We start from the raw sequence: 15,390 nt of genomic DNA on the forward strand, positions 1-15,390 counted from the left end.
CATTATGGTAGGATGGTGTGTGGTGGAGACGGTCACATTATGGTAGGGTGGTGGAGACGGTCACATTATGGTAGGGTGGTTTGTGGTGGAGACGGTCACATTATGGTAGGGTGGTGTGTGGTGTGTGGTGGAGACGGTCACATTATGGTAGGGTGGTGTGTGGTGGAGACGGCCACATTATGGTAGGGTGGTGGAGACGGTCACATTATGGTAGGGTGGTGTGTGGTGGAGACGGTCAGATTATGGTAGGGTGGTGTGGTGTGTGGTGGAGACGGTCACATTATGGTAGGCCTTTAATATTATTTTAGTAGGTCTGTTAATATATTATTTAAACATAATCTTAATTCTATATTGGGGCAAAAGACTGAGAAGTTTTTTTATTTTTATAAAACTGATGTTTTATTTCCAACACAATAACCTTTCAAAAACACAAGGGATTAAATTATGGCCCCTTTTCTATAGAACCACTTCCAGCCACCTAAATCAATCGTAGGCTGAATCGTCCATGTAGGGGAACGGGATCATCGGATGCTTAAAAATCGATAGACTCTAACCTCTGTTGGAGATTTTCTTCGCCCGGGACAATCAATAACAAGCATGTTTGGATGCAGTGTGCCAGCCACAAAAAATAAATAAAAAATAAGCAAGTTTGGATTTATAAAGTCCTGTAGCTCCCCCACCCCCCCCCCCCCCCCCCCCACCAGCTCTAAAAAAATAACTCAACATATGCTAGAAAACGTATTAATCAAGAGTAGGAAAAAAAAAGTAATAAACCATATTGTTTATTTTTTAAAGTTCTGGATATGGATATCTATGTAGGCTATTATGTAGTAGGGGTCTAGTCGAGTTGTGACGTGGGGTGATTAGGCCCATATAATTTAATGTAGTGTAGGGCATGCTGAGTACTCAGCTACACTTTTGCATTTTTCGTTTCTGAATAATAAAAGATTTATACTCTAGGCCTATAGAATGCTTCATAATTTATTATTTATAGTTTCAAATAATATATTCAATGAAGATTATGTTAAGCCAAGTAGACCAATGATTAATAGATCTATCTAAAAAAGAAGTTTCACTAGCCGACTAGCCCATAAGCCATAAGGCCTAACAATGAAATTCCTTTTAATGTATGCAGAGGTCAGAGGTTAACCCGGCTCTATCGGCTGATATTTTGTGATAAGCACAGAACACACGCGTAGAAACAGCCCATTTTACCCATTGAATCCTCTTGTAAGGCTTCTGAGTCTTGTTATTTTTTGGTAAGCTTTTTTATTTGAATGTAGTCTAGATCTAAATCTAGATTCTACCTCCTAGATCTAGATCTAGATCCATATTCTAGATCTAGATTCTAGATCTAGTTATTTACGTAGACCTAAAGCCTAAACTAAACTAAGACTAAACTTCCTAAACGGTGGGCTAAACCTAAAGTAAACAGTTAAAATTAGGCTAAGTTAAAGTTGTTAGTGTTGTGTCGTGATAAATATTTTTTAAATATTATAAATAATAATCTAAACTCTAGATCTAAATAGATCTAGATTCTACTTAGAAAGTATGCTAGTCAAGAGTCAATTCTAAAAGTACTACTAGATTCTAGAGTTACTAGAGTATCTAGACTACTAAATAAATAAATGTTTAAATATTGTTTAATGTTAGGGCCTATTCCTAATATTGCCTAATATTACTAATAATATTTAAGATTAACAATAATTATAATTATAATTAACATACATAAAGTATAAAGGCAGGTAAATCCCAATCTTGTTCTATTTTTATGCATGAATAAAAGAACCTTACCCTACATTAAAAAAAACATTTCATATGCACATGTATGTAGGGCCTAGTTCTATGTAATTCTTTAACTATAATATAATATCTAGATCTAGAATCTAGACCTATTTTTAAAACAGGATCTGTCAAATTCTTAGAAGCTGCAATCATAGTAAAATTGTTACCAAGTGAAGTAGGATTCTCAGTTCCTCTTCAACTTGTACACCGATTTCTCCTTGTCTAATATGGAGTTTAAAAATTGAACAGCATGCATACCTCAACTTTTAAAGTCATCTTCCGTTTTATTCCTTTACAGTTACAGTTGTTTTGCTGTCTAATAAAAACTTAAAACAAATCTTATGACTAATATCATATTAATTATTAATATAATAGTAGTAGAATAAATTATTATAAATGACAATCATTTCAGAGCTTATGTGTATTTTTCCCCAGATATTTTTGTATTTTTTATCTGACACATTCTGACCAGCATGTCAGCCAAGGCTATTTATGAAGCCAAAGGCAAAGAGCTACTGAACAAATTTTTGGGTGATGTGGCCATGAAGAATAAATATGTGTTGATTGATGAAAATGTCAATTGGAACCAAGTGATTCAAGACAATATTTGGCTATCAAATGAGGTGAGAATACATTTATAGAAATTTCTCTTAAGAATGTTTCAGTTTCAGTTTTCTTAACTTTAAATGTTTTTTATCACCAATTTTATGTTAAAGGTTTTCATGCCGTTTGATTTTTATCCAGAAACTTGTCGTCAAGCCAGATCAGCTGATAAAACGCAGAGGTAAACTAGGCCTTATCAAAGCAGGAGTTAATATAGAAGGAGTAAAAGAATGGCTACTGACAAAACTTGGAAAAGAGTTTGAGGTATGTGATACGTCAAAACATAACTTTCTTTTAAAGCTTCTTTAGGGCATGACGGAAGATGAATACACAGTTAGACAAAATGCTTATTTATAAACCTAATGCTATCATATGTAGCATATAGATCTAGTTATAACTCAAAGAGTTAAGTCTAAAAAATAAAAAAATGGCTGAAAATTCCTGCCGCTGCCATGGTGATGGTGGCCATCTTGAAATTTTTTATCATTTTAATATTGAAAAAACTTTAAAAATTATTATTAAAATTGATCTAATTTTCTCTAGTTTTTCTGTATACATAGAGATCTTCCAACAAAACTGATAGAACAAATTTTGGAAAATTTGTATGGTTTTTCTTTTACAGTTAAAATGGTGTATTTTTTGCACAAATTATCAATTTTTTGATAGTGATTTTTAGAATAAACAATATAAAAACAAAAGTATTTTAAAATGTAATCAGAATTGTTACCAACACATGCCTCTATAATCCTGTTAGTTTTTATTGAATTCGCATCAGCCATATTTGAGTTATTTTGATTTTATAAAAATAAATAAATTCCAAGATGGCTGCTATCACCATTTTTAGCGCAATTTCCATTCTGGAGAATTGCGTTTATTAACTCGTCATTTCTGGGAATGGATGGATGAATGAATGAATGTATGGATGAATGTGTGTCCGGGCTTTAAGTCGTATCTCCTCCTCAACGAAGCAATATCGATGACTAGTTCCAAAAGCAATTATGTTAAGCAAGTTACGAGAATGAGCATAGGCCATAAAAATTCCGGGTTTCTTTCATGTATTTCCCGGAAAAGCCAAAAAACCTCGAAAAAATGCAGTTTTTGGCCCATATCTCGGCAACCAGACCACTTAGCGACTTGAAACATGTACCAATCGATTCCTGCCATAATTTAGAACAATATTGCCGAAGAAAGTTTTCAAAAATATCCTCTCGTGCGGTCACAAATTTTAAAATTACATAAACACCTACAAACCGATCGTTCTTCTAGCTTGAACGCAACCCAGCATTATACGTCAGAGCTATTTTTAGATAACATAAGGAAATTGCGCATAAATGTCACTAGACTTTTTTAATTAACTTGTTTTATTTTTATACTTAACTCTTTGAGTTATAACTAGATCTACATGCTAAATATTTTAGCATTAGGTTTAGAAATGTGCATTTTGTCAGATTTTTTTGAAGTTCAATATTTTAAGAGAATTTAACCCTTTGAACCCTTAACTCCTGGTCCTAAAATCCCCATGCACCTGAACTCCTGAGCTAAATGTACACACAAGAGACTTTCAATTAGAAAAATAAAATAAAGCTGCAAAAGATAAACAGAACAAAACAATTAGTTTTTGGGCAGCCATGACAGGAGCTTATCACTAGTAGAACAGCACTAGTTATTTAATATTAAAATTTTGCATTTCTATGTATGGACTGTTGATCTTCGGCAAGTTGTCTCAGAGCTGGCGCATGGTGAATTAAGACTTGGACCAAAGAAGCATTACTGTGGGTTTAATGGGTTAATACTTTTATTAAAATAGAAAATATCATTTTTTAAAAATGTTTGCTAAATCTGTTCATTAAGTATTTGTTTTACTGTAAGCAAACTGGTTAATGCTGCTGTGTTACAGATTGGTGCTGCAAAAGGAAAGTTAAAGACATTTATTATTGAGCCATTTGTAGAGCATGGTCAGGTTAGTGTGTTTTTCATATAACTGCTTTATCTTACCATGCGTTTTTTTCAAAACCTCTCAACAGCAGGATAAATACATGTGTGAGAAAAGCACTACCCTGTTTGTTTAGTAACCTATTGATTTTTCCCCTCTTATTGATCCATGAGTAAACTAACCAGTTGATTCTCTTCTTGGAAAAAATGTATGAGTAATGGTTATAGTATTTTATTTATTTTTTGAACCACCTGTGTAATCTCCAATCAGTGGATGCAATTAGATTACAGAAACTAGAGATAAATGCACCATTAATTATATCCCTGATTTATTCCCTTACTAATTTTGGGAAATAAATTGTAATTTGTAAGATAATGCTCTTTTATAATTTTTTTTACGGTTGATACCGTTTCGACAACATTCAATACTTCAAATGTTTTAATAATGTCCATTATTATTGTTTTTAAGAAGTAATTTTTTTTTCAGAATGAAGAATTCTATGTGTGTATCCATTCCCATCGCTATGCAGATACTATTTTATTTCACCATGAAGGAGGAATAGATATTGGGGATGTAGATTCAAAGGCAATTGTTTTATTTTTTAAATATAGTTTTGTATTGTAATCTAGAATCACTGAAAAGATAACAAGTTAAACTCACATAGTTTGATAATTTACTTCTTCCTTATTTCTTTAATAGTTAAATGTATAAAAAAAAGTTGTCTGCATGATTCTTACACTATTGAGCATGTAATGATGTAGCATTTTTTATGCTTGATTTCAGGCAGTAAAACTGGATGTTCCAGTTGGTGGAATTCTTTCACCAGTTGAAGTTAAAAACAAACTGTTATTACAAGTCCCAGAGAATTCACAGCAGTAAGCAGCTCATCAGTTCTTATTAATTTTTAAATGTTGGTGTACAAATTTGGCATACTTTTGAAAAACTGTTCTTACCTTGACTGCTCCTTATGGAAAATAGGGCCTCCACCATTTCCTTCCATTTCTTCCGATCCCCGGCTATTAATTTTTGCCATCTCCCAAGACATCCCTCTTGGCTTCAGTTCTTCAAGAAGACTGCCTCCAGGTCTGTCTTGGGCTGTTCTTACCTACATGTATTAAAATGATCCTGTGTCTATTGAAAAGAAAGTGTAGTAAACACAGAAGATAACTGATTATTTCATTTTTATAATTTCATAATACCAACAGTACTTTTTCCACCTTAAAATGTACTAGCATTGATATACAATCCTAATGACTGATCTGTAAGTAATGTAAGTAATATTTTTAATTTCAAAGGCCCTTGACTGATTTCATTATCACTTTGTACAAAGTCTATCAAGAATTACATTTTACATACCTTGAGATTAATCCCTTGGGTAAGTGTAATTTTTTGTTCTGCATCACTGTGTTTATACTTAAAAACATGTATACTATACATTTCTAGAACACAATACCCACCAAAAGTTAATTTTATCTGGAAAAATGTATACATGAAACATGTATACCTTAGCGTTCACACTAACAGAACACTTTAAACATTTTAGTAAACAAACATGACCTTGTTAGCCGTATTTTAAAGTCGTAGTAGTTAAAATAATTATGGACTATGCTGCTTTGTTGCTTGTTTATATATATCCTTTAGGATAATTTAAGTAAATAAATTTTTGTCAGCTGAAGCTCCAGATTTCTTTAAACATTTGCATATAGGCCATATAGGCACTTCCATGCATGCACACTCATCTCAAATTCAGAATGTATCTAATGTTTTTGCTCAGTGAGCAAAAGTAAAAACTTAATCTATAACACAGAAAGGCACATGGCTCAATACTCAGCAACTCAGATTTTCCATATACCCATAACATATATATGTAAAGTATAGTATGCATGTCGTAATTGTAAACTATGTGCATGGTTGAATAATTGTTTTCATTCAACACTTCTTTTTGTTGTTTTTTTGCCCTTTTTGATAAAAAGTACATCTCTTTCAGTGGTTAAAGGGACACAAATCTTTATACTAGACCTTGCTGCCAAGATTGATCAGTGTGCTGAGTTTCTTTGTAAGGCTAAGTGGGGAGATGTTGATTTTCCTCCACCATTTGGAAGAGATGCATTACCAGAGGTTTGTATATAAATAAAAATGTTTGAAAAAACATAAAAATTAAAATGAAATATGAAACAATAATAATTTTCTATGTAAATGAATGAGTATAATTGTTTATCCATTTATGATGTCCACACGTGGGGGGGGGGGATCCGAAAAAAAATTGACTTTTGCTTAAGAGTATGGACTTTTATAAAGGAAATAAGTGGATTTTTGTGGAGGGGGGCGGGGGGTCCAAAATAAAAAAAATTTGGACTTCATAAATGGATGAGCATTTTTAACATTACACATTTTACTAATACTTCCATTAAGCTTTTACATCCTTCCCTTATTCCCCTTGGCTGTTAGAAGCACATTTATTTTCTGTAATACTTTTAAAATCCTTTTTAGGAGGCATATATTGCTGAGCTTGATGCAAAAAGTGGAGCAAGTCTAAAACTCACAATACTCAACAGGAGGGGTCGTATTTGGACTATGGTTGCAGGAGGAGGAGCATCTGTTATTTATGCGTGAGTCAACTTAATCTACAATTATACGCTTTTACTGTTATAACTTCTAAACGAGTAAACACTTGTAATTTTATTCTAAATTATAGAGACACCATTTGTGACCTAGGGGGTGCCTCTGAGCTTGCTAACTATGGTGAATATTCTGGAGCACCAAGTGAACAGCAAACTTATGAGTATGCCAAAACAGTGCTCTCTTTAATGGTAGAAGAACGCCATCCAGAAGGTATAGTAATTTAATTACAACAATGTATTTCCTGAAGGAACATATTTAAAAAAATAAAATTTGCCTAATTGTCCTGAATGTCTATTTTTCATGTACCTATTTACAAATAATTTTGACAATGAGAATAGATATATTTAGAATTTTTAACTATAGTTTTCTATCATGAAATTATTGTAATTAATTGAAGAAAAAATTCTTTTTTTATAACAGTTGGAAATTTAAATAATTTTTCAGGCAAAATACTGATCATTGGTGGTGGCATTGCTAATTTTACAAATGTAGCTGCTACATTTAAGGTATTTTCTTTAATTATATTTCTAAAATATGTTGATCTTATAAATTTTTTTAAAGAAATTTTTATCTCTGAAATGTATTATGTATATAAAACAGTGGTATAGACATGTAGGGCATTAAGACCTCCTAAATGCTAGCTGTCTCACATAGTTACTAAGCTTTTTGCAACATTGCTTTGTCATTTTCAATAATTACCTGAATTACCATTTTAAAAATTTGAACTTTAACATCCTTAAAAAATATACATACATACATACACACACACATATATATATATATATATATATATATATATATATATATATATATATATATATATATATATATATATATATATATATATATATACATACATACATACATACATACACACACAACACCCTTTTCCCCTACAATGTCAAAATCCTGTCTATGTCACTGATTCTCAGGATATGTTGTAAGATACTAGAAAATGATTGTTTCAGGGTATTGTACGAGCATTAGAGGAGTTTCAATTAAAACTAGTTGAAGGCAATATTACAATCTATGTCAGGAGAGCTGGTCCAAACTATCAAGAGGGTCTAAGAATAATGAGAGAATTGGGTATGTTTATATTAAGTTTTTTTTTCACTGTCTTCTGTAATGATGACATTTATGTAAACAGGTGCATAGACCTAAAGATAGTAAAGATGCTTTAAATTTTAAAAATTTAATTTTCTTTTTCAGAAGTTTGTATTTTAACTTTTCTATCGTTTTACAAACGTTTGCGTTGAAGTGCTATTTTTCAAAAGGTTGTTTTTGATGCTGCAAGGGTTTTTGTTGAATATTTGTGAGTTGAAAATAAATAAGGTATATTTGCAAAATATTTGCTTATATATAAACTTAGTTGAAAAGTTAAAAAAAAAGTTTTTGACCAGCATTGCTTTTGAATAATAATATGCATTTTCAGTAATTAATATAATAAATAAATGGCTCCTTAGTCTGATAGAAAATCTGATTGGAAATCAAGGTGCTGAACATGGGCAGTAAGTTGAGAAGAGCCAGATGCTACTCATGTATCAGGCCCCCTCTTTCCACACAGCTGATAGATCCAAGGGAGAGATATTGCTTATTTAACTTGGTATTAGCTGTGTTGCTGTCCCTATCTAACAACCTCATTTTCCGGGGGTTTGAACTCACGATTTTCAGTTAAGCTTTCCTGCCTGGCCACATCAAAACCTTACATCGAATAATAATGGTGTTGATTCATTTCTTATTCATCTGGAATTATTGTCATAACAAAAAGCTCTTCCCATGCATAAATATAATTTTATCCGTTATTTTATCATCTTAATAAATTTAATACCATATTAAGTCTTGTAATTGCTACTCTGGTGTTTAGGAAACAGACTTGGTCTTCCAATCCATGTATTTGGCCCAGAAACTCACATGACTGCTATTGTCAGCATGGCTTTGGGTAAAAGAGATATCCCAACAACTCCAAAAGCATTGCCAACTACTGCAAACTTTCTTCTTCCTTCTTCAACCAACCAGGTAAAGGTTTTTTCCTAGATTTATTTTGGGTTTGATTATACACTTCTATAAATAACTGCTGGCTCTTTTATTGCTAGATCAGTAATTTGTGGCCTTAACTGTCTTATCGAAGTTCATATTTGTCATGTTTAATTTTCCAATTATTTGGTAGTCTTCTTTTTTCACTTTCTATTGCTATTACATGTAGGCCTCAAACATTTCAAATTATCTGCAAGTTAGCGTTGATTAGAAAATTGTTCTTCCTTTTTGCATTCAGAGTTCTCAGGTAATTAATAGGTTTGGTTTCAGTGATTTTTGTTGTTCATTTCTTTATATTTATTGTCACATCTCTACACTTTTGTTCCTAATCATGTTACCATGCTATTATGTGTTGTAAAAAACTTGCTAGACAATTACCTTTCGACATTGGGGAATAAAAGATGCTCTTTGTTAAATAAAATGAAACTTGTTTATGTAAGACATCATATAATTTCTTAATTTTTACGTTTTAACCTAAATAATGTTGCTTAACTTACACTTCGTGTCAGTTAGTAAAACATAACAATTAAGATTTGTGAAATTTGTCTCACCCTTGTAAAAGAAAGATTCTTTTTCACAACCATCTGTATTGGTACATTTTCTAAAATATATAAGAATTTTTTTTTTCTATAATAGCTGATATAAAAATTAAAGACAATCATTACTATTTATTTTATTAAAGTAAGACATTAGATTCATGTCATTTGTTGTTCACAAGTGCTTATATTAAAAGTTTTTTGAGAATCTCATTATAGGATAATTTCAGAATGACTATACATATATATTTACTCTATAATTTCTATTATTTAGTAAAATAGCTTTTGTTTTAATGCACAACTGAATATGATTATTTTAAAAAATTTGATGCATTTTTTAAAAATTAAAAAATATGATTAGATAGTATAAAATACACAAATACATTTTTTTTTCTCCTAAGAGTTAATCGTATTTCCACAGATTTTCTTTCCAGGGGTAAATAAATAGACATAATAAAAATGTTACCATGTCAATAATATACCTGTATCACTAACACTACTCCAATGTGCTTGTCTCATATGTCTCAAATACATGTTAAATGTTTTTTAATTTTGAAAATATTGTGAAAAAAGATACATTTGAAATTTTGAAAGGTTTATCAACTTTAAAAAGAGGGTTTTGAGATAGCAATAAAACCTGATACTTTATTAAAAAAAAGTAGTAAACTAAGCTATTGAATAATATTAGTCAGTTTTTTTACATACTTTTCTCAACCAGTTATATTGATTTTTTTTTGTAGTTTTTTAAATACATTTTGCTTTTCTCATCTGAAATGCATTTTAAAATATTAGTCGTACTAGCAATATTGTTTTTAACTAAGCTAAATTGTTTTTAAAAAAAGTAGTTTGTGTATCACATTAAAACAGTAGATATGCTGTAGTCATCTCCATTTCTAAAGTCTGCACTCATGTTTAATTTATATTTTTTACACATTTTCTCCACTTTGTAAATTTTTGCATGGACATGAAATGAACAGTTCATAAAATGTGTAGCAAGCTTTATACACCTATTCTTCTGCCTTTTTAATAGCTTTTAGCATTTTGCATTTTCAAGCAAAAAATACAATTTTAAAATCTTAATTTTCCTTGAGTGTGATAAATACTTTAAGAGTGTTTAAAGAGCTCTGCAGTAACTTTAGAATGTCATGTCACATATTATTGTTGTAATACAACATTCAAAATTCTAAAAGCTTAAGTAATTATTTTTTTAAAGTATCAGTTCATTTAAAAAAGAAATTAAAATCCGATACTTATATTTCATAAAACAATGTACGTTTATTCATCTGTGTTATATGTATAACCATCTGTAAAGTAAGCATAAGTTGTTAAAATGTTAGTAATGCAATAATTTTGTTTGATCATAGATGTAGGAAGTGGGGCTGCATCTTACTTTTTCTTAATCTATAACGGAAGACAGCTAGCTGGCACTGTACAGTGTAGTTGGATTTCAGCTTCAAGATGTCCTATTTTTGTGCTTTCAGCAAAAGTTTTCTTTTAAAACTGAAATTAATTGTCTTGGATATTTTTTTCAGCCATCTCCTTGCACTAGTCGACGTGGATCACAAGACAAAGGTTCTACCCCTAAAGTTCAAAACAAGTCTTCACATACACAACAGAATGGTTCAGCAGCAAGCTCTGTTGATTACAACCTGTTCACTAAAGACACAGAATGCATTGTTTGGGGAATGCAGCAACGTGCTGTACAAGGCATGCTTGACTTTGACTATGTTTGTTCACGAACAAAACCTTCAGTAGTTGCTATGATTTATCCATTCACGTAAGTTTTGTGTAATATATTCTCAAATTTAGTGTTATAATTATATTTTCATTAAAAGAAGTAGAGGTTATCAGCAAATGCTACATCCAACTTTGTTTTTCAGTGGTGACCACAAGCAAAAGTTTTATTGGGGTCACAAAGAAATACTCATTCCAGGTAAAAAAATTTCTCCATTGCTGATTTCAAATAAGGTAGCTGTGTAAAATGTTTATAAAATTTAAATATTGCAGAAAAAGTCTTTTTGACTCCCTCCCCTTGTTTATAGTTTGGAAGCGTGTTAGAATAAATATGAATCTTCTCATTTCAGTTTACAAGAATATGGGTGACTGCATGAAGAAACATCCTAGTGCAGATACACTTGTGAATTTTGCATCATTAAGATCAGCTTATGACAGTACAATCGAAACACTTAATTATCCACAGGTAAAATTGAAGCGTTTATCAGAGTTGACATTCGATATATAGCAACGCATAGCACCACTTAATGCTAATTAGCATTACTAATATTTTTTCAAAATTTATAGATTAGATCCATATCAATTATTGCGGAGGGCATTCCTGAAAATCTGACTCGTAATTTGATCAAAGTGGCAACTGAAAAGGGTGTAATAATCATAGGACCAGCAACTGTAAGTAGACTGGTTGTTTCCTGTTTTAGACTTAAAATGCAGTATAACCAAATAATTCATAATCTTTAAAGATAGGTTTTCTACCAATTACTTGTAAAAAAAGCAACTTGTGTTTTGTCTTTAAGGTTGGTGGTGTAAAACCAGGTTGCTTTAAGATAGGAAACACAGGTGGCATGCTAGATAATATTCTTGCATCCAAGCTTTATCGACCTGGCAGGTAAATTTAATAGATATTTGAAAGTTTTTATGTTTTGTTTAGGTATTTATATAATTATATATTTGGTTTGCAATTATTGAATTAAATACTTTTGTGTTGCCCTGTCTTGTTTTTCCTTTCCATTTCCCTGTTTATTTTTCTATTTTATCAACTTAGGATTTAAAATACTGTTTTTCAGTGTTGCTTATGTATCGAGATCTGGTGGGATGTCCAATGAACTCAATAACATTATTGCTTTAAATGCTGATGGTGTTTTGGAAGGAGTGGCTATTGGTGGAGACAGGTGAATATTCTCTATTTTTTGATATTGTAGTTAATTTAATTCTTGCATTTTTCAGATAGAACTAATCTATTGAACCAGCTGCTGTGTGGAGCTTTATCTCTTTATGAATCAGTTTAAGTTAAATGGTGTACTAGAAATATTTTTTTGTCACATTTTTTTAGTATTTACAGCCCATAAACTTTTTCTCTGTTTATTTGAAACCTACAAATGTAATATAAAAATTTATAGTAATTAAATGCTCTAAATTAAGTTTGAAGTAATTGATTTTTGTTTTTATAGTAGCAATGTCAACTCTAAATGTTAACTTGGAAGTTTTAAAATAAAAAGAAAACTTAAAGCAACAACTCTTGGGCACTAATTGGAAATGATGATGATGAATGTAATTGTATAGAATGACAGCTGAATGAGAGGAGACATAGTTCTAAAAAATGCAGTTTCATTTGCAAGTCTTTTGCACGCAAAAAATTTAAATAAACAAAACCAACTTTACAGAAAGATAGCAAGGAGTAATCACAACTATAAATGGTACCTAGCAATTTAGTTACCTAGATTATCAATTAAAGACAAAGACTGCAAATTGTGAATATAGAAAATATTAAACGGTAGGAACATTGTCACATGATCGCAGGTCAATCCACAGATGCTTGGGGCGTCATTCTAGCCTTGATGAGTTTTTGGGTTTTAAGTAGTATAACGGCACACAAATTTTCTTCTTATATTGGGAAATTTGAATGCTTAATATTTTTAAAAATAAACAATAATGCTCAATGACCCATGATAATTTTTTTTACTGTTTTGTTTAGATACCCTGGTTCCACATTTATGGATCACATTCTGAGATATCAGGCTAATCCAGATGCCAAAATGATTGTACTTCTAGGCGAGGTTAAAAACTTTCATAGATTTTGAACAAGAAATTATAATTGTTTTTTTTTACATATTTATTGGTAATATAGTTCTGTGAATGCTTATGTTTTATTTTAATGCTCAATATAATTTATTACAATTTTAATTCTATCAATAATAGGTTGGTGGAGTTGAAGAGTACCAGCTGGTAGAAGCTATTAAACGAGGCAAGGTTGATAAACCTGTTGTTGCATGGTGTATTGGAACCTGTGCCAAGATGTTCACATCAGAAGTAAATACAATTCTTTAGAAAGTGTTAGATTATGGTTAGATGTCATCCAATTACGACATCCACAAAAATTTGGAATTTTAGACCCCACCCCCCCTCCCCTTGTCAGCTTTTGGCAACATCCACCCCCCCCCCCCCCATTGTGGACATCTCAAAAGATGCTGTAAAATTACTAATTCATTTACATGCAATGTGTACATTAACTGATAATGTAATATAGGGATTTATTTTATTATTTTCTGTAACATCTATTATTAGGCCTAAATAATAATTGGGAGTTAAAACTTTTCCAAAATGTCTGTTAGTCTACGGTGTGTAAACTTACCGTGTGAATATGCTAAGCTAAGACTATCTAAAATTGTTCTTTTGGGTCGTCCATAAATGACGTCACACTCGTAGGAGGGGGGGGGGGGTCAGTAATTTTGTGACGGTGTGTGATGAGGGGAGGGGGTGGTACAGATGGTGTGACGTCACTTTTGCATTTTAAAAAACAGAAAATGAATTTTAGCTGTTATTTCGCGTTTTAGAAAACTGTTTTAATAAATTGTAATAGGAATTGATTAAGATACTCTATGTTGTCAAGTTCAAACAAGATTTTGGAAAAATATCATGTTTTAAGAATAATTATACTGCAATCAGTTTGCTCAGTGGGACACTTATTTCAGTTGACATCAACAAAAATACTTTTTTGCCTTTTACTTAGTATAACTTTAAGAAGAAATAACAAAAATAAAATCTTAGGTTGCATGTATCTTACTTAAAAAATTTTCTATTTAGGTTCAATTTGGCCATGCTGGTGCTTGTGCTAATGCGGATGCTGAAACAGCTGGTTCAAAAAACGAAGCCCTTAGAGCAGTTGGAGCTATTGTGCCTAGAAGTTTTGATGAACTTGGAATAACAATCAAGTAAGAAAAAAGATCTTCTATCTTACCTCATATACATGTATTATTTACGTAATGCAAGAAGAAAGACAATTTCGAAATAATGTTTGCAGTGAAGTCTACTCAAAACTGGTGTCTGATGGAATTATTGTGCCTAAACCTGAAACTGCACCACCAACAGTTCCAATGGATTTCAACTGGGCTAGGGTATTTCTTTCATTGTATTTTTTTTTTGAAACATGATCTAGGAGGTTGTTTTTTTACTATTCTAAGAAATATTAGTTTTTAAAAAAACAGATGTATAACGTTTTATGGAAGGCATAATTTTAAAGTAGTAACTTTGATATTATTTATAGATTTGCGTGGTATAAACAATTTTTGTGTGTGTAGGAATTGGGCCTAATCAGAAAACCAGCATCCTTCATGACAAGTATTTGTGATGAAAGAGGACAGGAACTATTGTATGCTGGCATTCCGATCACTGACATATTTAAAGAGGATATGGGCATTGGAGGTGTACTCAGCTTGTTATGGTTTCAACGAAGGTACTAGTTTTTAGCAGAAAAAATAAAGAATTATAATAAATTGCAAAAGTACCTTTGTAACTTATGTTTTTTTAAAAGTAAATTAAAGCAATTTTCTATTTGTGAGTTCAGTTTGCTGTTAAATAATAATGTTAACACCAATGCAAGTTGATGGTTGCATTATATTCAATAGATGGAAAAATCACTAATTAACCCGTTACAGGTCTATTGCCCAGCTGTAGGGGAAAGTACAATGATGCCCTGGCTAGTAAAGGGTTAATTATTGCAATATAATTTATAAAAAAACAAATGTTTTGGCGTTTCTTCTTATAGTTTTTCTTTTATACAAAGCATTCATTATTATATTATTCTTATATTTGTTACTGGGGAAAGACAATTTTTTTTACTACTAGAAGAAATTAATTTTGAGT

General features: G+C 31.3%; 1 protein-coding gene across 7 annotated transcripts in view; it reads left to right on the plus strand.

The window, feature by feature from the left end:
• LOC131957746 (ATP-citrate synthase) overlaps positions 1-15,390 on the plus strand; it is a 44,464-nt gene that overhangs the window by 24,911 nt on the left and 4,163 nt on the right. For 3 of the 7 annotated variants that reach the window (XR_009389129.1, XR_009389127.1, XR_009389128.1), the window contains exon 27: positions 2,221-2,238. Coding sequence is in view for 4 of the 7 variants with exons in the window: in XM_059322509.1 (XP_059178492.1) it covers positions 2,259-2,408; positions 2,530-2,652; positions 4,286-4,348; positions 4,808-4,906; positions 5,105-5,196; positions 5,617-5,696; positions 6,309-6,439; positions 6,812-6,930; positions 7,017-7,153; positions 7,388-7,449; positions 7,912-8,029; positions 8,808-8,959; positions 9,935-9,949; positions 11,046-11,290; positions 11,394-11,446; positions 11,598-11,713; positions 11,815-11,919; positions 12,045-12,136; positions 12,315-12,419; positions 13,223-13,304; positions 13,447-13,557; positions 14,332-14,459; positions 14,549-14,642; positions 14,826-14,980 (2,627 nt within the window). In the remaining 3 variants the exon portion in view is untranslated. Of the gene's footprint in view, positions 1-1,143; positions 1,260-1,985; positions 2,083-2,220; positions 2,409-2,529; positions 2,653-4,285; positions 4,349-4,807; positions 4,907-5,104; positions 5,197-5,616; positions 5,697-6,308; positions 6,440-6,811; positions 6,931-7,016; positions 7,154-7,387; positions 7,450-7,911; positions 8,030-8,807; positions 8,960-9,934; positions 9,950-11,045; positions 11,291-11,393; positions 11,447-11,597; positions 11,714-11,814; positions 11,920-12,044; positions 12,137-12,314; positions 12,420-13,222; positions 13,305-13,446; positions 13,558-14,331; positions 14,460-14,548; positions 14,643-14,825; positions 14,981-15,390 lie in introns of those variants that run through there. The other 4 variants (XM_059322507.1, XM_059322506.1, XM_059322509.1 and 1 more) reach the window with 4 other exon arrangements.

Source organism: Physella acuta, unplaced genomic scaffold (assembly GCF_028476545.2).
Source record: "Physella acuta isolate Inbredline_101_S28 unplaced genomic scaffold, ASM2847654v3 ptg001261l, whole genome shotgun sequence".
Classification (NCBI taxonomy): domain Eukaryota; kingdom Metazoa; phylum Mollusca; class Gastropoda; family Physidae; genus Physella; species Physella acuta.